The following is a 20,730-nucleotide window of genomic DNA, read 5'->3' as shown; positions in this document are numbered from 1 at the left end:
CCATATTTTTGACAAGGTTATTCCCCTTTCTCTTGGTCCTATAGTGAACCAGACCCCGCACGGGGCACCTTGGGTATTCATGGTGACGGTGTTGGCGACACCGCGGCCCCGAGCCCCCAACATAAACTGTAACCTACCGTGGTGATGTGTTTAAAGGTGAAGGGTAGAAGCCTCAAACGGTGGCCGTCGGAGCCCAGGTCAAGCTCCGGCGGATGGGCTCCCTGTCTGTCTACCAGGCAGGGAGCTCCGGGACCTCTCAGGCTATCAGGGTAAGGTTTGAGAAGAAAGTACCCCCGTCCCCTGCTTCTATTACATGCCATATGGTAAATCGTAAACCCCCCAAACATGATCGGACCTTGAAAAGGGTCCGCACCGAAGAATCTTTTCCACCTCTTTCTGCCACCAACTCACCGAAACCAGACAACTACCCACGTTTTTTGATAGTTGAACCGGTTGACAAATCCAAGCCTCTTTCCTCACAATCTGTATTCCTTGTATCCAAGTTTCTTGAATCTATCCTAGGCAACACATACAATGCTAAAATACTAAGAACTGGCGAGGTCCTAGTTGAGGTTAACTCACAGAAGCAAGCCACAATTCTCATGAGCCAAACCCGCATGGCAGACCTGGATATCAGAGTCACACCCCACCGCAGCATCAACAGCTCCCAGGGTGTGATATCTGAGCCAGACCTCCATACCGAGACAGAGATCGATCTGCTTGAAGGCCTAAAAGATCAAGGCGTGACAGCAGTAAGGCGCATCGTCATTAGGAGAGATAAAGAAATCGCCACCAAACATCTGATTCTGACCTTCGACCGCTGCACACTGCTGGAGCATATCAACGCAGGTTTCATCCGTTGTTCTGTCCGGCCATACATCCCGAACCCGCGGCGCTGTTTCAAGTGCCAGAGGTTCGGGCATGGTACCAACTCCTGTCGTGGCAGAACAACATGTGCCAAATGTGGCCAGCATGATCATCTATCCGACAACTGCACTGCAACCAACCTTACCTGCCCGAATTGCCAGGGTCCACATGCAGCATACTCTCGCGCCTGTGAAAAGGTTCAACTAGAGAAAAAAATCATTAACATAAAGGTAACAGAAAACATCACCTTCCCCGAGGCGCGAAAGAGGTTCGCCTCTTTTCCCTTGGGGAGGTACGCCGACGCAGCTCGCCGGGGGGCGGAGCGGCGTCTGGTTTCGGCGGGGACCTAGTACCGCGAGTCGGACTTGGTCCCGCCCCTGCCCCCCCAGGGTTGCCTCTGGCAGCCCCACCCGCCTCCGCACCGCTCGCTGAGCCAGCAGCGGCTGTGGTGGCATCCACGTCCGGTGGGGTTGCTGCTGCACCCACCGTTTCCCCTTCTCCACCGGCCCGAAGCACACGCGAGGGCCCGGACGAGATGGAGACGGAGGCAGTCGCAGCGACTCCCTCCTCCGCCTCACTGCTTCTGCCATCTGGCGTTCTCCCCACGCCGTCGGCACTGGCAGCGCAGGCAAGGAACACCCGAAAGGGTACCACGTCAAGGGGGCCCAGCCCGCTGGGCACCCCCTTGCCTTCAGATGACGACATGGACGTTGAGCCCTTCCGGCTTTCATCGCAGCGGAAGGAACGGGCTGCGACGTCCAGGTCAGTAGAGAAGGTCAGAAAACCCCTCCCAAGAGTGCAAGCCCCGAAAGACTCTACATAAATAGTCACACTCCAGTAGTTCCGATCACATCATAATGGGAAGAGAAAATATTGTTCAATGGAACTGCAGAGGCCTTCTGAATAATCATGACGACGTGTATGAGATTCTGCATGCCAATCAGCCAAGTGTAATGTGTGTTCAGGAAACACACCTGAATTCCAAGAACACAAATTTCTTGAACAGTTACTTGATATACAGGAAAGACAGGGATGGCTGCACACAGTCTTCTGGGGGTGTGGCCATAATTGCCCGGAAATCTTTAGCATGCCACCCTGTCACCCTGAACACTGTCATTAAGGCTGTGGCAATTCGAACAATGATATTTAATAGGTTGATAACGGTATGCTCCATATACATTCCTCCTGATGTTTCACTTTTAAGCTCTGACTTTGAGGCGCTGGTTGACCAGCTGCCCGAACCATACATCCTGACAGGCGACCTGAATGCTCACAACACTCTTTGGGGCTCTTCTCGCACGGATGCCCGAGGTCGCCTTATAGAGAAATTCCTTACATCTTCAGGAGCATGCCTTTTCAACAATAAACAGCCTACATACCATGACATAGGACACAACACATACTCATGTCTTGACTTGGCGATTGGCTCCGCAGTTCTCTTTCCTCTCCTCGAGTGGGGTGTGGGCACTGACCCATATGGTAGTGACCACTTCCCCACCTCACTCACATACATAGGTAAAGGCTCATGCAGTCCATCTTCCCATAATAGGTTCAATGAAGCACGAGCTAACTGGAACACATTTACAGAGACATCCAAACTACACCACACATCCATAGAACACCTATACGTAGAAGAAGCCGCAACACTCCTCTCGGCGCACATCCTCGACGCCGCCGAAAAGTCCATTCCCCACGCCTCTGGTGCTCCGCGCAGCCAGCGGAGGCCGTGGTGGAATGAGGACTGTAGGCGGGCGCGAGAGGCCCAGAACAAGGCGTGGGGTATCCTTCGTCGGTACCCCACGTCGGGAAACCTCCTCTTGTTGAAACGGGCCAAGGCATTAGGAAAACGTGTGCGCCGTGAGGCAAAACGAGAGAGTTGGCGTACATTCATAACATCAATAAACTCCTACACAGACACACGGAAAGTATGGACACATATACGCAAACTCAAAGGACAACAGACACACAGCCTGCCCCTGGTCAGTACAACAGGGGACACACTGGAAGACCAGGCTGACACACTCGCACAACACTTCTAACACGTGTCCAGTTCAGCACACTACACGAACACTTTCTTGAAACATAAAGCCTCTTGTGAAAAGAAGTCCCTACACGACAAAAACAAATCACAGACTTCTTACAACTCCCCGTTTTCACTACATGAGCTGAGGGCTGCTCTGAGCACGTGTACACCCTCAGCTCCAGGCCCAGACAACATTACATACACAATGATACAACACCTACACGCAGACACACTTGAAGCACTTCTACATCTATATAATAAAATATGGCTTTCGGGGCACATTCACACTCTTGGAGGGAGGCCATTGTAGTGGCTTTCTTGAAGGAGGGAAAGGACCCGTCATCCCCCTCAAGTTACCGTCCAATAGCCCTGACGAGCTGCCTGTGCAAGCTCTTCGAGAAGATGATCAATCGCAGGCTCGTGTACTTCCTCGAGAACAATGGTCTTCTCGAGAGCTGCCAGGCAGGCTTTAGGGTGGGGCGATCGACAAACGATCAACTGGTTGCACTTGACTCATACATCAAGGATGCCTTCGTGCATAAGCAGTACTGCTTAATTGTCTTTTTCGACCTCGAGAAGGCCTACGACACCGCTTGGCGTTATGGGATCCTTAGTGACCTCAGGTCATTCGGTGTTTCGGGTAATATCTTGAACACCCTTGTTAGTTATTTGTCGGAGAGAACGTTCAGAGTAAGGGTTGGTTGTGCACTTTCAAAGGTTCACGTCCAAGAAAATGGCGTGCCGCAAGGTGGCGTGTTGAGTTGCACTCTCTTTATCGTAAAGATGAACTCTCTTGGAAAGGCACTGCCACCAACAATCTCTTATTCTATGTATGTAGACGACGTGCAAATATCTTTTAAATCATGTAATATGTCAATATGCGAACGTCAAGTCCAGCTTGGTGTCAAGAAGCTTGCCGGCTGGGCAGACAAAAATGGGTTTAAATTGAATCCTGCAAAAAGCTCCTGCGTTGTGTTCTCCAGGAAGCGCGGGGTCCATCCGGACCCACACATTACTCTGAATGGCGTGTCGCTTCCTGTAAACAAGGAGCACAAGTTCTTAGGTGTTGTGTTTGACCAGAAACTCAGATTCATTCCACACATCAAGAAACTTAAACATCAATGTCTGAAAATAATGAATATACTTAAGGTTCTCTCCCATCAATCGTATGGTTCCGACAAAGAACTCCTACTACGGCTCTATACTGCTTTGGTTGGGTCTCGTTTAGACTATGGCAGTGTGGTATATGGGTCGGCGACTAAAACAGCGTTGCGAATGCTTGACCCAGTGCTACACTTGGGGCTGCGGCTTGCGTCGGGTGCTTTTCGCACTAGCCCTGTCGAGAGTCTGTATGTCGAGTGTGATAAGTGGAGCCTTGAGAACCAACGAACGTACATGGACTTGCTATATGCTTTTAAAATTTCATCGCTGAATAATCATCCTTTTTATCCTGTCTTTAACGATACATCAACATCTCTGCTCTTTGCAAATCGCCCATCCGTTCCTCTGCCCTTTTCACTTAGAGTGAGAGAGCGAGCCTCGGATCTCAGTGTTTCGTTTTTAGATATGTACAGGTCATCCTTTTCTAACAGTTTACCGCCTTGGCAAGTTCGCCCGGTGTCGTGCGACCTTTCTTTTATGAGACTTGACAAAAATCGTGTACCACGAGCTGCAATACTGCAGCACTTTCTGTCTTTGCAGTTTAAATACACATGTGCAGAATTTTATAGTGACGCTTCTAAAACCTCCAGTATGGTGTCGTGCGCTGCTCATGGTCCTAATTTCAATGCAGCCAGAACCATGAGCGTGCACACATCAATTTTTTCAGCAGAAGCGTATGGAATTTTACTGATTGTACGCGACATTCTTGAAACTCAAATTCCCAATTCCATCATCTATACAGATTCTTTGAGTGTTGTTCGCGCACTGTCATCGCACAAGCCCCCCAAAAACCACATAGTTAATCTTGTATTCAGCACTATCATGTCCGTGTATGCACAAAAGCATGAGCTGGTCCTCTGTTGGGTCCCAGGGCACGCAGGGATCGCTGGGAACGAGTTGGCAGACTAGAGGGCTGGTGCTGCTACACTCAGGAAAACTGTGGACATTACAACGGTACCCTACACAGACCTCAAGCCACACATAAGACAACACCTGCGCAGAACATGGCAAACACACTGGGACGAACAGACAGACAACAAACTACATGTAATAAAGCCACACTTGGGTACGAGCGACACATAAAGGTACGAGCGACACATTTTTGTGCACCAGTGTAGAAAATTTGGCTAATAACTATTTAAGGAGCACAGCAAGATGACCAACATTGCCACAAAAAAACCTACAGAAAAGTATGCATTTACACATCGGAAAAAAGGGCAATCTGATGGACGTGAAAAAGAGCCTGTGCTTAGAACTGCGTTTTTCAAAGCATGCTATTGTAGACACCAGATTTCTAAAGCACACAGAACACAAACCGAATAGTGGTGTGCACGGAGCATTAAAAATGGCCTGAAGCAAGAATAGTGAGACGGAAAGTTGCGTATAGAGTAGTTTCATTAACGCCTCCAGAATTGGGCAATTTACTGTACACCAAGGCAGGGAATTCCAACTTGTGATTGTTTGAGGAATGGAGCAACATTGACATACATTTGTGCTACTCGTTCCTCGCAAAATATGGCAACTGCTTAAAAATAAAAAGCATCTAGTTGTTGCTTCAAGTTCTGCCAGGCTTCCTCATCTAACCTAATCCTTTGAACCGTCAAAGTTCTCCCCATACAAATCAAAACTACACAGATAAGATGACCAACACTGCCACACCAAGAAAAAAACAGCGGACAGAAACATCCGTTAACACATTGAAAAAAAAACGACAACTGATACACCAGCGAGCTGTCTGCATGTAGAACTACGCTTTTCACAGAAGGCTATTGCAGACACCAGATTTCTACAACACAATGGACATGCATATTAAATACAGCGTTGTGTGCGAAGCAGAATTAAAGACATCGTAAGGATGCAAGAACAGTGAAAGGGCAAGTGTGGTCAAGGGTCACTTCATGATTGCTTCCACAGTAGGGCATTCGATTGTTTGAGGAACAATACGTTAGTGTGACAGCTTCCGTGCAAAATATGGCAGCAGTGTATCAAAATAAAAGACGTCGAGTCGCCGCTTCATGCTCCGCCAGACTTCCTCATCAAACTTAATCCTTTGAACCGCCAAGAAGTTCACCCCATAAAAGACAAAATCGGCCCACGTCAACCGCGTCACACCCATCTGGCCAACTACCTGAGCAAAATACAGGTGGTCTTCTTTCAGGTGTGGATGGCGACTAGCGTCAAAAACAACACAACTGTTGGCAGAAAGCAGCTCGGGCACGTCCGCATTCTTCAGGGTGTAGGGACACTTGATTTCAACACACCCCCACGGTGGATCTTCCAGTGGGTCAAAAACAACAGCATCCGGAGATGCGCCGAGCCAGGGGCACTGGGGGTCAACAAACAGCCCTGCACTCTGAAGGTGGACGCTTCGGCCTCTTTGCTTTAAAACAGCCTCGTAGCGCCGCAGTGCCTTGCCCTCGTTGGTGATGCCGTGTCTAAAAAAGGGCTCAGAATTAGTTTATTCATTTTAAAAGTAAAATGGAGGAATATTTTGTGAATGACATTCAGTTTATAAAGCCCAATGGCAAAATAATCCTATACAAAAGGTGAATCATGCATGCATATTAGCCTGCCTCATGTGCATCAATCCTATCCTTGAAGCGTGTTATCTGATGCTGCCTCAGACCTGCTGTCTGAGCTATCACTTTTCTACCGCAAAGAGTGCACTGAAGAGAATGTGCCCCATCTACTTATTACAGAAAATGCGACTTTAGTGTCAGTAACAAGTTATAAGAATGAAAAAAAAACGAATTGGGAATTTAATGGGATATGAAGGCAAATTAAAAGTTTGGTTCATTACAAAGACTGCTTTGTCCTAATGACAAATTTTTGTCTAAAGCATTGAAGACGTAATGGAGATATCAAAGAAACTATGTGGAGCAGTGGCGACTCCCTAGCTACTTTCCCGAAACTTTTTTATCTCTTTACACAATCTTGCGGGGCTGGTTCGGGTCTAGTGCTCAGCTTTACGGGGCTGGTTTGGGAAGAGGAACGAGGTCTTTCGAAATGGCCTCATATTGGCCATACAGTATTACTTTTTTTTTAAGCATACCTGGCCCGTTTGCATTTCCCCCACTCCCAAGGACCCCACTACAACCTGCTAAAGTAAAATAAAGCACAACTCTCTCCCAAGTGTCTTGAGAACCAATAGTGTTAAAAAAACGAACCGATCGCTGTAGTCATTGCATTCCATTGAACCGACCATTGCATTGCCCGATTTTTTTAGCCTGTGCTATTCATTCTGTCCAATAAATCTTGCAGAATATTGTTTGCATGATTTTCCAAAAATATGACACTCTCACCTAACAGCAGGGACGTGCGACAAATCCTTTGACGAGGTGAGCCGGCCAAGTGCCCCGTCGTTCCACTGGGCAGTCCGCAAAAGCACGTTGCCGAAGTTGGATGCTGTCAGACGGTAATACCTTGCCTCACGCCAGGTACTGCTGTCTCGCTGCCTTCGGGTGTCTCTCTCCAAAGCTTGTGCTTGAAAAGGTGTCAGTGTTATTTTCTGAAACAAGCAGAATTTCACATTCAATTAAAAAGAGCACACTAACATAAACAATACCTGCAGCATGTCATAGCCCTTGGGCTTGTGTACAAGTTAGCAGTTTCGTGTTCATAGATTTTTTTTACCTTGGTTATTGCCTAATGCACAACAGAATTTTTAACAGACTGGAACAGCTTGCACCAATCAATTCCCAACACCACAGCGCTAACGAACGAAAAAGAGGGAAGATTAGAGAGGTGGTGACCAACAAGACATACAGTGCGTAAATTATATTCCTCTCCTTAGCTGAACTTCAACTGAGTATGCCCCTCACTTTCGTTCTACAATGCACGTTGCACCTATCAGCAAAACATTCCACACGGAGCCCCACACGGCAATGTAGGTGAAGCATTGGGATATGCCCATAATCCATGGTTTGGAAAGAACTATCTTATAAACCGAAGTATGGGTCCAGTGCGACAATAGATTCACCCTTCAACTTCAGGGGAAAAAAACAGGTCAAAGACGGCTTTATATGACCAGGGTAGATGAGACGTGTGTGCAAATTTTTCTGCCAAGTCTCCACCGATATTATTATTTTCACCGTAGAAACATGAATGCGGTCATGGCAGCCTGTTGGCGTGCAAGAGCGATCACTAATAAATATGTTCGAGGGGTGGCATGCCATCCAGCCAAAAACAACGAACCTTTAGAATGTCTCCTTGTGCACCAAGGCCGGCAGGTATGGCCCAGCAGTTGCTGCCGTTGAATGGCCTCAGGCCATCAGCAGGCTCGCTCCCCCGGCTTGAACTGGACAGGCACCTCCAACTCGGCACACAGCAGCGCATCGAAGCCGAAGGGGACAAGTGGTCGCTGGTATGACAAGGGAGAGCCGACCAGCACATCACCGCATTTCGCAGTGCAGACTCCTGCACGATTTACTGCTGCCAGCACCTTCACTAAAGCTGTCTCTCCGTCCAAGGCTCGCAGGGCATCTGCAAGTTTTGTAATTGCCTTGCGTTTCTGGTCGACACTTCGCTCCGATGCCTTACTTAGGTCCAAACGGGACAACAAAGGCATGTCCTGGCCACCTTCACCGACTCTCCGCCAGTCCAGATCTTGCACACTGCACCCTTTGATGGCTTCACCCCTCGGCCTTCTCCATCGCTGCGGCAGATCTGTACACGAAAGGTGTTCTGGGGCCTCGCAGTACCCCTTCTTTTGAAGGAGGACAACCACGTTCAAAACGGCTTGGAGGTGGCTGCAAAATCTCTTGCCAGCAGGGCATTCACAGGAACCATCCACCACCTGGCCGACTTCATTCACGGTGGCAATCACAACGTATGGAGGCTTTGTTTTTTTTTGGCTCCGGTAGCACCGCGCCTTAAGCAGGAACTTGCTATTTCTGCAAAGAATTATTGGCAACAAAAGAAGAAAATTATACACACTTCTGGGGGTGGCGACAGTGGCAGGTAACGGGCCGTCGCTACGCCTGCTTTTTGCTGGTCAGAAACAGCCCACAAGCGAGCGGCAGCGACGATAAAAGGCATTGGCAGCACTGTGCTAATTTTTTTCGCTTGTTGCTGTCACCCACACTATGTTTGTTGTTCCCTTTGAGTTGCATTTTTTTGTGACGCTTGTCCCTAAAAGCGTATGGTTGTGTTAGGCTCTTATGATAGCATAGAAGAGTCACCCAACAAGATTTGTGTTACCTGGGTACAAGGTCTCGTTCCATCCCTCATTGCATTGCAGCAGGGAGTGCCATACATTAACTGCTGGACAAAGTCTAGTACCATAAGCCGCACTATGTACCTATGAATTTTTCTAGAAAAAAATATTCAAAGTAAATAGATACACAGGCAATTCTGCGGCAAGTGGAGTCTACTACTTCCTGTAACAGTGGGCAGCAGCACGTAAAAGCACGGGCTTCCGTCACTGGAGTATCGCCCCTACCAGTCGCGGCACGCAGCGGATTGATTGCACCATAAGCCGGGGTGATCAACCCCAAATCACGATTCTCCGGTGGCTCAACTGCATTTGCCAAACAGTGCTCATTTGAGAGAATAAGCGCAAAAAACAAGATACGTGGAAAGGAACACACAGGACGGCGCGCTACTAGCAACTGGCGCTAGTAGATTCTAGTTGCAAGTTGCCAGTAGCGCGCTAATAGCGCTCCACCAGTTGCTAGAAGCGCGCCGTCCTCTGTGTTCCTTCCTACGTGTCGACTTCGCACTTATACCCGGAATGTATCACCAACTCGCCCAACTTTCAACCGTGTTTAAGCTCATTTGTGATCTGCTAAACAGCGGCGGGTGCCGGAGTGCTACGCCAAAGTGAACAGAGCAACCGCCTGTCTTCGCTTACTTCGTTCTCACCCGTAAATATCAACATGTAGAACACACTGTAAAATCAGGCTAAGGCTGCGATGCGTAATAAAAAGGCGACGAGATAGCGGAACCGAAATGTTTTCAGAATGCACGTACGCGCAACTGAATAAGACCCATAGTTCGACGGCGCGTACACAACACATTGCTTGTCTTAACTGTCTTAACGCTTGTAATCAGGCCCGAAACGCTACTCACATTTCATTGTCGTAGTTGGCACATACTGTCGACGCCACGACGTAGCTTTCTGTGACCAACTTGTAGCTGCGTCCAGCGCTCTTCTGTGTGCCCGAGACCGACACCTTGCGACTGAGGTCGGTAGGTGACAGGGGCGGCAGGCGAGTCAAATCGCCCGTCCATCCCGTCGCGGGGACGCTCATGACGAGGCACAAGATTTCCAATTGATAAAAAATCACGTTATAATGCCAGGATTAATATGCTTGACGTTCGCTGACAGAAAGATACCGCTACGACTGCTAAAAGGCTGACCGTAACATGGCGACTTCTATCCCAGAAACCCTTGCAAACCGAAACTGACGAAAAGCCCGCCGCCAGAGGGAGCATTTACGAAAGGGGTCTATTGTAACTCAGTGTGTTCAGCCTTTTCACGCACAAACCACTACTGCCAGCACAAAAAGCAGAACTCCGCTTGATTTTCTACTCTAAATGTGTGGACACAGTAAATAATTCCTTTGCATCTACAGAAGCACCTAACTAGCACCGCCGTTTTGAGCATACACAAGTTTTTTAGTCCAGTTATCACTTGCAATTCTTATCTAGGTACTGTAATATTTTTTTAGACTTGTTATTTAGTCAATTAAGTTCATTTTCTGTGTGTCTGTCTGTTTTCGGATGTCCCTAAACAACAACACATCCAACAAAAAACTTAGAGACTGGGTGGACACATTTCAAAGCAAAAAAAGGAGGGTGAGGGTAGGGGGCAACAAGCTTTACCCTAATTTATTTTCCTTCCTGTACTAGCACAAACTAATGAAGATACTGTGCTGTAGCACTAGGCGAGTTTACCTATACTTGCCAAATTGCTGTTACTGTACTTATAGCCAAATAATTTCCAACTTCAGTGTGATCAAAAGTATGAGGAATGACCACACAAGTAAATTTGTCACACATTTTACGAGTCAATAACTAAGTTTTAACTTGTGTCAAACATTACAATAGTTAAGCACACATTTTCAATATTTACGTTAATTGCTAACAACTGAGAACCCATAAATGGCTGACCTAAATGTTTCTATAGGAGGGTTGCACCTGACGTCATCTAGTTGGAGGCGCTACCGGCGCCGGAGCAGCGCGCCATGTTTGCGGTCGGTGGTGCCCATGGTGGCGCCATAGCCTCCTTTGGAGGCTATGGTGGCGCGTAGCGATCTTTTCACCCCGCGCTTGGCGACAGGTGGTTGTGTGGTACCGAACCCGATATATGACTTTTGTGTGTGTAAGAAGATTATGCGGCTAAGCGCCTATGCTCGCGACCTTCGTGGCGCAGAGAAGCGTCGCTACTTGGAGAAAGTTGCACAGGGTGGTGGCGTCGACCCATACGACTACGGTGCTGGAGACGCGGCGTTGGATGTGACGTTGTTTCCCCACGTCGAGTTCACGGACATAAAGGACTACCTCGTACATGCCACCAGTTTCGCGACACGGGAAGCGCTTAAAGCATACAAGAGCATGGAAGGTCACAATTATTTGACTAATGGTTGGGTCCAGGAGCCGTGCGTCAAGGTGCTTGCTGATGGCCGTCGCGTCGTTCTCGGCAAGGTAAGTTATTGGCACTCTTTGTGCAACCTTCGTACGGAAATCGTTGATCGCTTAAATCCTTTCGCAAACGCTGTCAGACGAAAGCGGTGACTGGATCTACAGTACGTGGTGCCGAGTTCTGACCCGCCCGCAATAGTGGCAGCAAATTTTTCACTGCGGCGACTAACGTGATCCGTAGCCGACTGCGTAGCTTTGAAAAGTTGCTTCACGTGATTGATGGAGAAGCGTTTGCAAATGCTACTAAAGTAACGCGAGCGTGACAGGGACGCTTCGTTACCGCAGCAGTGAACTCGCAATGTAACATCAAATGCGTGGTGAAAGCTCCTAATGAGAAGCGACTGGTTGTGCTGGGTTTACAACAGGGGAGGGTGTGCGGCTAAGGTAACCCGCGCTCATTCGCTGCGCAACCGATTGGCTGTGCGCGGTTTTAGGAAAATATAATGGTTTGATAGCACTGCTTTCAAGGACTTTTTTTTTCAGGTGCGGCATTCGCAGGCGTTTTACGAGAATGCACTGGAGCCATGGCTTCTGGTTACTGAAGATGGAGCAGTGCTGGCTGCCCCGCTGCACCTGCATGGCAGGCCTGGGGAAGGCATGCTCCCACATTGCTGCAGTTCTTTTTTATGTGGAAGTTGTTGTGAGGCGACGCGATGGCAAAGTCTGCACTGATGAAGAGAATAGCTGGCTCCCACCGTATGTGCAGCACCTAGAAGGCAAACGGTGTTCACAAATAAGTTTCGCTTGAGCACGCGCCAAAAAAATTCAGATGGATGCTGGAGTTGAGACCCACCGAAGCAGGCGTCAACAGAAAGCAGCGATAGAAGAAACAACGCCAGAAGAGTGGTCGATGTTCCTATCCATGTGCCACAAGAGCGACAGCCGACCTGCTCTCCTTTCTTTAGAGGAGCCATATGCTTCGGAGTTTGCCCCAGTGGCCCTCAAGTTCCCAAAGGCAGTGCTGACTAATCTCCACAAAGACGACGTACCTGAAACCCCGGATGCCATGATGGACCACTGCATGGAGGTCATGAAAGCACTTGTGATCGAGCCAGAGGTATGTTTACTGTGATTTAAGTGCTGTAAACCTATAAGTGACATACACAAACTTGTGCACACTGAAAGCAACTTTTATTTATATGCGCATGATTTTCTTTACACTCGCAGGTGGAAAGGCTGGTTGAAGCGGAAACAAAAGACCAGGCAAAGTCAACAAAATGGTTCACATTCAGAGCAGGCCGAATCACCGCCTCAAATGCAAAAGCGGTGTGCAGGACGTCAATACCAAGCCCGTCCATGTCCCTGTTGAACAAGATTTGCCGCCCGGAACACACAGTTCTGGGCCCCGCAGACTGCATGGGGCAAGGAGCATGAAGAAACGGCCAGGCAGGCATATGCTGCTGCATCGGCCAGCATCCATTTAAATTTTCAATGTGCAACTGCTGGGCTACACATTTCAGTAGAGAAGCCGTTCCTAGCGACCACACCTGACGGTCTCGTAACCTGTAGTTGCTGCGGTGAGGGAGTGCTAGAAGTGCCCCTATAATGGACGCAATGGAACAGTCAAAGAGCTAGCCTTGTCCACGTCTGCTTGTGTATCCTTGACAGGTGGAAAACTGAGGCTGCGTACAGACCACTCGTACTACTACCAAGTACAGTTGCAAATATTTGTTACACAAAGGAAGTACTGCGACTTTGTCCTGTGGACAGTGAGAGAGTTTGTCATGTTGCGTGTATCTTATGACTCAGAGTTCAGCAGGGCAATGGCACAGCGATGCCAGCTCTACTTTGAACGTGTTGTTCTTCCAGAGCTCTGCTTTAATTATTGGACCAGCAACCGCAGTTGCGAAGCCGAGGCTGGTTGCATTGGCACATCAGGATCAAACGCAGAAAAAACAGACAGCTTATTCTGTTTTTGCCAACAGCCGGAGTCTGGAAAAATGATCAGCTGTGACAACGGCACGTGTAAATATAAATGGTTTCATTTTGCGTGCGTTGGCCTTAAAAGGGCACCTATAGCAAAAAAGTGGTATTGCAGTGAATGCCAGAAAGTTGTAAATAAAGTGTGAATCAGGTGTGGCAACGGCACGTGTAAATGTGTTTCACTTCGTTGTAAATAAAGCGTGAATCAGGTGTGGCAACGGCACGTATAAATATGTTTCACTTCGGATGTGTCAGCCTTAAAGCACCTAGGACAAAAAGTACTGCACTGGATGCCGAAAAATTGTAAAGTGATTACTACTGAACTTGGCTGAATTTTGAAAAAAAGAAAAAAAACTTTTCAGGTATGCATGAATGCAGACATGGCACTACAGAAAGTACACTGTGCTGCTCATCAGCCAAATGGTACCAGGGAGTCGCTGAGATTTCCCAGTGCTGCACAAACAAATACAATTCTGTCAAGCACAGTGGGACCATCAGGATCACAACTGAGCACCTCCACAGGCAGCGTGTGTTTCAGAATGCGGTACTTGTTCCGCAGCAGGCCGATTACCCTCTCCACATGTATGCGCACATTTGCCACTTTCCGGGTCTTTTCTACCTCGTAAGCAGAAATCTGCGGTTTGCCTTTCGTAAATGCAGGCATCACCAATTTGGCACAGTAAATGCCAACTTCTGCAGACACTGTAAACCCCCTGTCTACCAACACAATATCTCCTGGCAGCAGGTTGTCTAGCATACCGCAGTTTAAAGTTATGACTTTATCACTTGTGCGGCCACACCACCCACAAGAAATAAACGTCGTAACCCCCTGGGGTGCAATGCCAATCAGGAACTTAACGGTGTTGTGATTTTTGTACTTGGACCAAGTCTGCGAACGTGGTAGCATAGAAGAAGGGCGCTCTATAAAGACTTCAAAACAGTCCAGGATCACAGCCACCTGGGTCCCAAAAGCTCTGCGGAAGGCCATTGGCATGGTCGACTGAAGGGTGTGTCGCTCTGGCCACTTGACAGCATATCGCAGCCGCACAAAGGCAACGTCCAGCCACTTGTTCACCGCTCTTGATATCGTGGCCTCGGAGACATGGAACCTGCAAGTAACAGTTTTAGCACACCATAACAAACAAGGTTACAGATCAAGTACCTGTAGGCTAAGTCTTGGCGAGGCACGTTGAGCCGGAGGCGAATCAGGAAGACGATCATCTCCTGAAACCTTGTGAGGGCATTGCGGCTAGTGTGGGACACGCTGACTTCTAAAAGAGTGTACAGTGCAAACAAGATGGTAAAGCTGGGCAGTCCTGTATAAAATTGGACCATGTCTGGTCTCTCTTTTAAGCAGTCCTCGGTCAGCATGTGCGTGCTCAGCTTGTTTTTCGTGTCCACAACTTCAGCCAGGAGGCGGCAGTTCTCTTTCTCAAGAAGTTTGATGTCAAGCATTGTCAGGTCAGTTGTTTGCCCAAAGTTGGCTTTCTCTGAAAAAAAAGCACAAAATTTTGAATTCACTGCGTTATCTTCACTGGAATATGGAACTGACAGCAATGATTTACTAAGAGGTTCAGCAGTTCGGCGCCAACTCAGATTCGCACTTTTTCGCTTCATAGATGGCATCACGTACCGCCTTCAAAAAGCTGCGTAAGGTAGTTGCAATCTAGCAGTGTAAAAACAACCAGGACACCGAAGCACGCCTTATTCCGCCGCACGAAAGGAAATATAGCTCCGATGACGCATGCATCGGTCGTTGGATGACACGAGCATTCCCTGATACGACCGAAGATCGTGGCCAAGAATGTCAGATATCAGTACGGAATGAATACCGGCATTACTTGGCCCAGATGTTTTTTTTTTTGCGTGTTTGCATGCTGTTGTTTTTTCTGGAGAACACGAAGTCAGCGACTTGCAAAGAGGGCGAGGAGGGTGCTTCTTGTGGTGCGAATGAAAAGATATATTCATTTCCTGCGACCCCCAGATAAGGCCACTGCGTTTAAGAAGGCGACAGAAAATGTATTTTGAGGTTTTCTAAACCTTTGGTATCAATCTACGCGCGCAGGTAAGAACACAGAAATACGACAGCGCGTATACACAATTCACTTTCGCGCCAGCATAAACGGCGGCGGTTACATGGCTCCGACCGACAGAAGAGCATTGCAGCGAGCTACGGAAGCGGCAAGGGGTGCGTGTGGACCTACTGGGCTGCAGGCTTCCCTCAGCATTCGTTGTAAATCCTGCCGTTTGCGGGATAGAAGCTTGGTTCGCTGCGCTTCTGTGGAAGCCACGAAACGTGACTTCTTCAAGGAGAATTCTATCCCACTTATGCGTGTTAAATTACTGCAGCGACGATTGCGAGTGTTACGCATGAGGAAAATCCCACCAATGTCAGAGCCGAAACTGAAAAATCATCTATTGCGGGCGAGCAAATCACGCTGTGCGGCGTTGTGCTGGCGATAACTACAGCTTTATCAGCCCTTCTAGGTAAAGAAGGGTGCCTAAAGTTGTCACCTGCCTCGCTTTTAACATGCAAACATATTTGTACTCTGAGCAAATTTCTTGCTTAATATTTTCCGCAGTCGATATAACATCATTTACAACATTTCTCGAATAGTGAAACAGCTTACTTGGAATTTATTACCGCTGTATTGCTTTTGAAAAGTTTCGTCCAATGCAACATGGGATTTGAAGTAAAAGTACACGACTGTACGTAGTATCGACGAGATAACATGGCGTCATAAAAAATCACCAAACAAGAAGAACTATCACTTTCCCGATCACACTATTATGCAAGCGGTTAAGCCCAATCTAAGCTACGCACATAGTGGTTCGAACGGTAGTAATTGCGGCCATTGCTGCGACGACTTGTGAGTTCTTGGACAAGTCAATTTGGCTAGCTGCCAGGTTTATTGAGCATGAGAAGCGAAACGGGAAGCGGGGTGTTGCGGATGGAATCCAGCCATGGCTCTGCTTAGAACGCTCTTTTATGACCTGTTCGTCCTCTACGTAACAATGGTGATTTCTCTCTTAGCTCGTTCTTTCTGTTCTTTTCCGCGAAATGTGTTTGGTGTACCAAGATGTTCTATTTAAACGGCTTTAAATCCTACGCAGCGCACTTATTTGAGGCGTTTTGTTGTATTGTTTATTTTTAATTATAAAGAAATATAACAAATTATTGTGACCATAAATATTAGTTCTTTCTGTTCTTTTCCGCGAAATGTGTTTGGTGTACCAAGATGAAACGGCTTTAAATCCTACGCAGCGCACTTATTTGAGGCGTTTTGTTGTATTGTTTATTTTTAATTATAAAGAAATATAACAAGTTATTGTGACCATAAATATTACGGAACTACGAAAGCGCATGTAACAAGTGCAATGCGTAGGTCACAGCTTAGGTAAACGTTACCGTAACGCTAAGGTCATATGTTATACATTGAGCTAAATGTGACTAACGAAATTTGATGCCGGTTTACTTAAATTATCTCACGTTTTTTCTCAATTTTTCATAATAAGTCCACGCTGCGTAAATTGAGTAGTGTGCGTACGTACCTATGCGCATACGCAGGTATGTATGTATGTATGTATGTATGAATGAATGAATGAATGAATGAATGAATGAATGAATGAATGATCAGCCTATCAAGGGCGTTGCCCGGGGAACTCCAAATGCTTTTATATTGCTCTCTCCGAATAACTCATTTACGCTTAATTTCTTTATTTCATTCTTTCATAGCACTAGCGGTCTTCTGCTCTTTCTATTCTCATTTCAGGGTAGTCATTCCGTTAACACGGTGGTCCAACGGTTATCCGTTTGGGCCAAAACATGCCCTAACTTAGTTCACTTTCAGTGGTATATTCCCTCCCCCCTCCCTCCCCCCCAGTAACACAGTAACCCGAGACGCTCATTCCCAATGTCGGGGCGCTTTTTTTGTCATTATTGTTTCGGTGGCCACATGGGCCGACTGAAGATTGTTTTGACGTAATAACTCCCAGACTGGGAACTTTGTAACCTATAAATCCGGCTATCAGATGCTTTTCGGCTGTTCAGGTGCCCCTTGCCTCTGTTCGGGCCGAAGATAAAGCCCGGCGTGCGTGTGGCATGTACAGCTCCGAGTGACATGAGCTTGAGGGCGCAGCTTCGTGGCGCTCAACTTTTGCCCTGAGCCCTTTACGCACATCTGGTGAGCTTAGGTTCAGAGCGCTGTACCTCTGCACGCAGTTACAATTTCGGAAATGCAATAATCGATACGAGATGGACTCATGATCCTCTACAAGTTAATCATTAAAATCAAGCATCTAACTTAGGATAATTGAAACGGTGATTAACCAAGTCAAGTCACTTATTTCCATAAAAAGCACTTGGCACCTGCCACGGCCCCTGGTCACTTAGCACAAGAAAAACAGCTTTACTTCCAAATTCCCATTTTTTAAAAAAATTAATTAGTCTCGATGAAACACCCCGTATACCCGCACATTTCCTTTACCCATTTTTGATTTACTACCCTTGCTTATGTGTTGTCTCTGTATGCCTTATATTCCTCATTTACCCATTGCCTCACCCGAGAAGCACACCACTGTTGGTGAGCGCTTCAAATAAATAAATAAAATAGTGCGTGGGTGCACGTCTTGGCGGCCGTGAACGTAGCCGTCTTCCTAAATAAACCAAACATTCCAGAAAACGGAAAAATTCAACTAACAAAGAAGATTTTGCACGTATGTATGATGATTCATGAATATTTTTGGACTTTTTGTTCTGTGAAAGAGAAGCTTCAATGTTAATATGTACAGACAACGTAAAGAACAATGAATACTCAATTGTGCACTATTCGAAATCGACACGTCCGAAAAACATTTAAAGCAATTGGTAAAAATTAACCTCCAGCAATGACCCCAGTAATTACCAGAAAATAACGCCAAAAACAAGAGTGAAAAGTTGGGCTGATCAATACATAAGTTTGAAAGAAACCAGCGCATCAGGCGGAACACGAAGAGAACTTGACAAACACTTGCGCAAGTGTTTTTTATACTTCTCTTTCCGTCCTGTCTGATGCGCTCTTGCTTTCTCTCGAACCATGGAAAGACCCATGCAGATTAATTGAATGCCTGCCACGAACGCAGCATTTCTGTCACTTCCTGAAACTATCTTTCAACGTTCCGTTAACAACGTTTAAAGAAAAAATAGGCCGTTTACTGTAACAGATAACGCGAACTGGGCAGTCTCACGCATTGTCCAAGACTACACGACCCAGCGTTATCAATAGTCGCAGCGTTCACGTGGCTGCGACAGACGCGCGTCGCAGCCAGCTGAGGCAGCGGCGAGATAACGAATATGCGCCTGCTGACGCTGTGACTACAAGGCGACTTCCGATCTTCCATGTACGGGCATGAGGTCAACTCGGCCTGGACTGCGCTCGGGGCGCTTTGAAAAAATTGAAATTTTGGGACTGTAACACGCTGCAGCCACATCTGGGATGTAAGCGCGCGATAGTGGGGGGCTCCGGATGAATTACAACCACCTGCAGATCGTTCTGCCAAATCTCGACACGGGGACGTTGTTCCTTCTCGCCTACATCTGAAGAGCGGCCGGGATGGCACCCGCATCTTCGCTGCGCTTTTGTCGCAGCCACGCAGTGACGGGTATCTGGACATCTTTGTTTAGGCTGTCCGGTTGTGCACGGGTACTGCAGGGTTGCTATGGGAACCTTCCCGAGGGCTTTCTTTTCGCTTTTTTAAATCGCTAAATTTTGATTGATTGTAGGGTTTTATTGCGCCGACGCAACGCAGGCGATGAGGCGTGCCGCAGTGGAGGGCTCCGGATTAATTTTGATCGCCTGGGGATCTTTAACGTGCGCCGAAATCTCGTACACAAGGGCGTTTTTGCTTTTCGCCTCCTTCAGAAAAGCTGCCGCCGCGGCCTGGAATCGAACCCGCGACCTCTTGCTCAGCAGCGCAACACCTTAGCCACTGAGCCACCGCGGCGGGTAAATTGCTAAATTTTGCGTTGCCGTAGTGTGATGACTGTAGCCTGGGTAGTTGTGTTTTTGCTGCCCGCAACCCTCAAATCACGGCGGTGTTCCACTGAACAAGGGACGTCGCTATTCCTATACACACAACCCGCCGCGGTGGCTCAGTGGCTAAGGCGTTGCGCTGCTGAGCACGAGGTCGCGGGTTCGATTCCCGGCCGCGGCGGCCGCTTTTCTGATGGAGGCGAAAAGCAAAAACGCCCGTGTGTACGAGATTTCGGCGCACGATAAAGATCCCCAGGTGGTCAAAATTGATCCGGAGCCCTCCACTACGGCGCGCCTCATCGCCTGCGTTGCGTCGGCGCGTTAAACCCCACAATCAATCAATATTCCTATACACACGGGTGGTGCGCTTTAGCAACAGTATATTCGTAAAGTTCCCCGACGTGGGACGGGCGTGCTGCGTATCTTTCTATGAAGTATTTCAAGGTACAGGCAAGGCACGGAATTTGCTATCGAATTGATCAAGAATCTTTGAGTAGCACTCTGATTTATTCCGGAGAGCAACGGTTATTCGTGAGTTATATGGACGTGGTAAACTGATTTCGCAATTCTAAAAGAAAAGCGTGAAGAATCTGCAGAAAATACAATGCAAGATAATTAATTGCATGAAATCGCGATGCTACTTTGGCGTCAAATTTTCCTGGCATGCTTGCACCCCGAGTTACTTTGTATCAAAGTAACTCAGAGAACATCAAGTAACATCAAATAGCTCTGGCTTGTACCTACGTGTGCCTTCGTGTTCATGTGCTTGCGTGTGAGCGAGTGTATGTGTACGTGTGTGCATGTCCGTGTCTGCGTGTGTTTGTGGGTGCGTCTGTGCATGTGCGCGGGTGCGTGCATGCGTGCATGTGTGCATGTGTGTTCGTGCGTACGTGCGCGCGCGCGTGTGTGTGTGTGTGCGTGTGTTTGTGTTTGTGTGTGTGTGTGTGTGTGTGTGTGTGTGTGTGTGTGTGTGCGCGCGCGCACGCGCGCTTTTGTGCGTTCGCATGCGTGCGTGCATGCGTGTGCGCGTATGTGCGTGGGTGCGTGTTTCTGTGCGTGTGCGTGTGCGCGTGCGTGTGTGTGTGTGTGTGCGCGCTTGTG

The 20,730-nt window shown here is 47.8% G+C and overlaps 1 protein-coding gene and 2 pseudogenes across 3 annotated transcripts; 1 reads left to right on the top strand and 2 right to left on the bottom strand.

Moving 5' to 3' along the window:
• Positions 1-5,865: 5,865 nt before the first annotated feature.
• On the bottom strand, positions 5,866-10,489 carry LOC144167149 (uncharacterized; annotated as a pseudogene). Its single transcript, XR_013321862.1, has 4 exons — positions 10,121-10,489; positions 8,246-8,943; positions 7,354-7,559; positions 5,866-6,486 (listed from the first exon to the last, which is right to left on the bottom strand). The product of XR_013321862.1 is annotated as an uncharacterized LOC144167149 (transcript).
• A 1,119-nt stretch (positions 10,490-11,608) lies between these two features.
• On the top strand, positions 11,609-13,764 carry LOC144167147 (uncharacterized; annotated as a pseudogene). The gene is made up of 3 exons (XR_013321861.1): positions 11,609-11,698; positions 12,179-12,752; positions 12,863-13,764. The product of XR_013321861.1 is annotated as an uncharacterized LOC144167147 (transcript).
• A 216-nt stretch (positions 13,765-13,980) lies between these two features.
• LOC144167148 (uncharacterized) lies at positions 13,981-15,084 on the bottom strand. The gene is made up of 2 exons (XM_077696514.1): positions 14,781-15,084; positions 13,981-14,727 (listed from the first exon to the last, which is right to left on the bottom strand). The coding sequence occupies exons 1-2, from the start codon at positions 15,071-15,073 to the stop codon at positions 14,031-14,033; spliced, it is 990 nt and encodes a 329-aa protein (XP_077552640.1). The 5' UTR covers positions 15,074-15,084; the 3' UTR covers positions 13,981-14,030.
• Between the last annotated feature and the right edge of the window lie 5,646 nt (positions 15,085-20,730).

The sequence above is a fragment of the Haemaphysalis longicornis genome, unplaced genomic scaffold, assembly GCF_048455015.1.
Source record: "Haemaphysalis longicornis isolate Haplotype H1 unplaced genomic scaffold, Haemaphysalis longicornis Haplotype H1 scaffold_2, whole genome shotgun sequence".
Classification (NCBI taxonomy): Eukaryota; Metazoa; Arthropoda; class Arachnida; order Ixodida; family Ixodidae; genus Haemaphysalis; species Haemaphysalis longicornis.
Note: the sequence above shows the minus strand (reverse complement) of the source record. Positions and strands in the feature narration are given on the sequence as shown.

Bases quoted from the DNA above. Each gene is read 5' to 3' on its own strand.
- LOC144167148 (XM_077696514.1), bottom strand. From the start codon at position 15,073: ATGCTTGACATCAAACTTCTTGAGAAAGAGAACTGCCGCCTCCTGGCT. The intron at 14,728-14,780 runs GTACTTGATCTG...TGTTACTTGCAG, and splicing joins CGCCAAGACTTAGCCTACAG to GTTCCATGTCTCCGAGGCCA.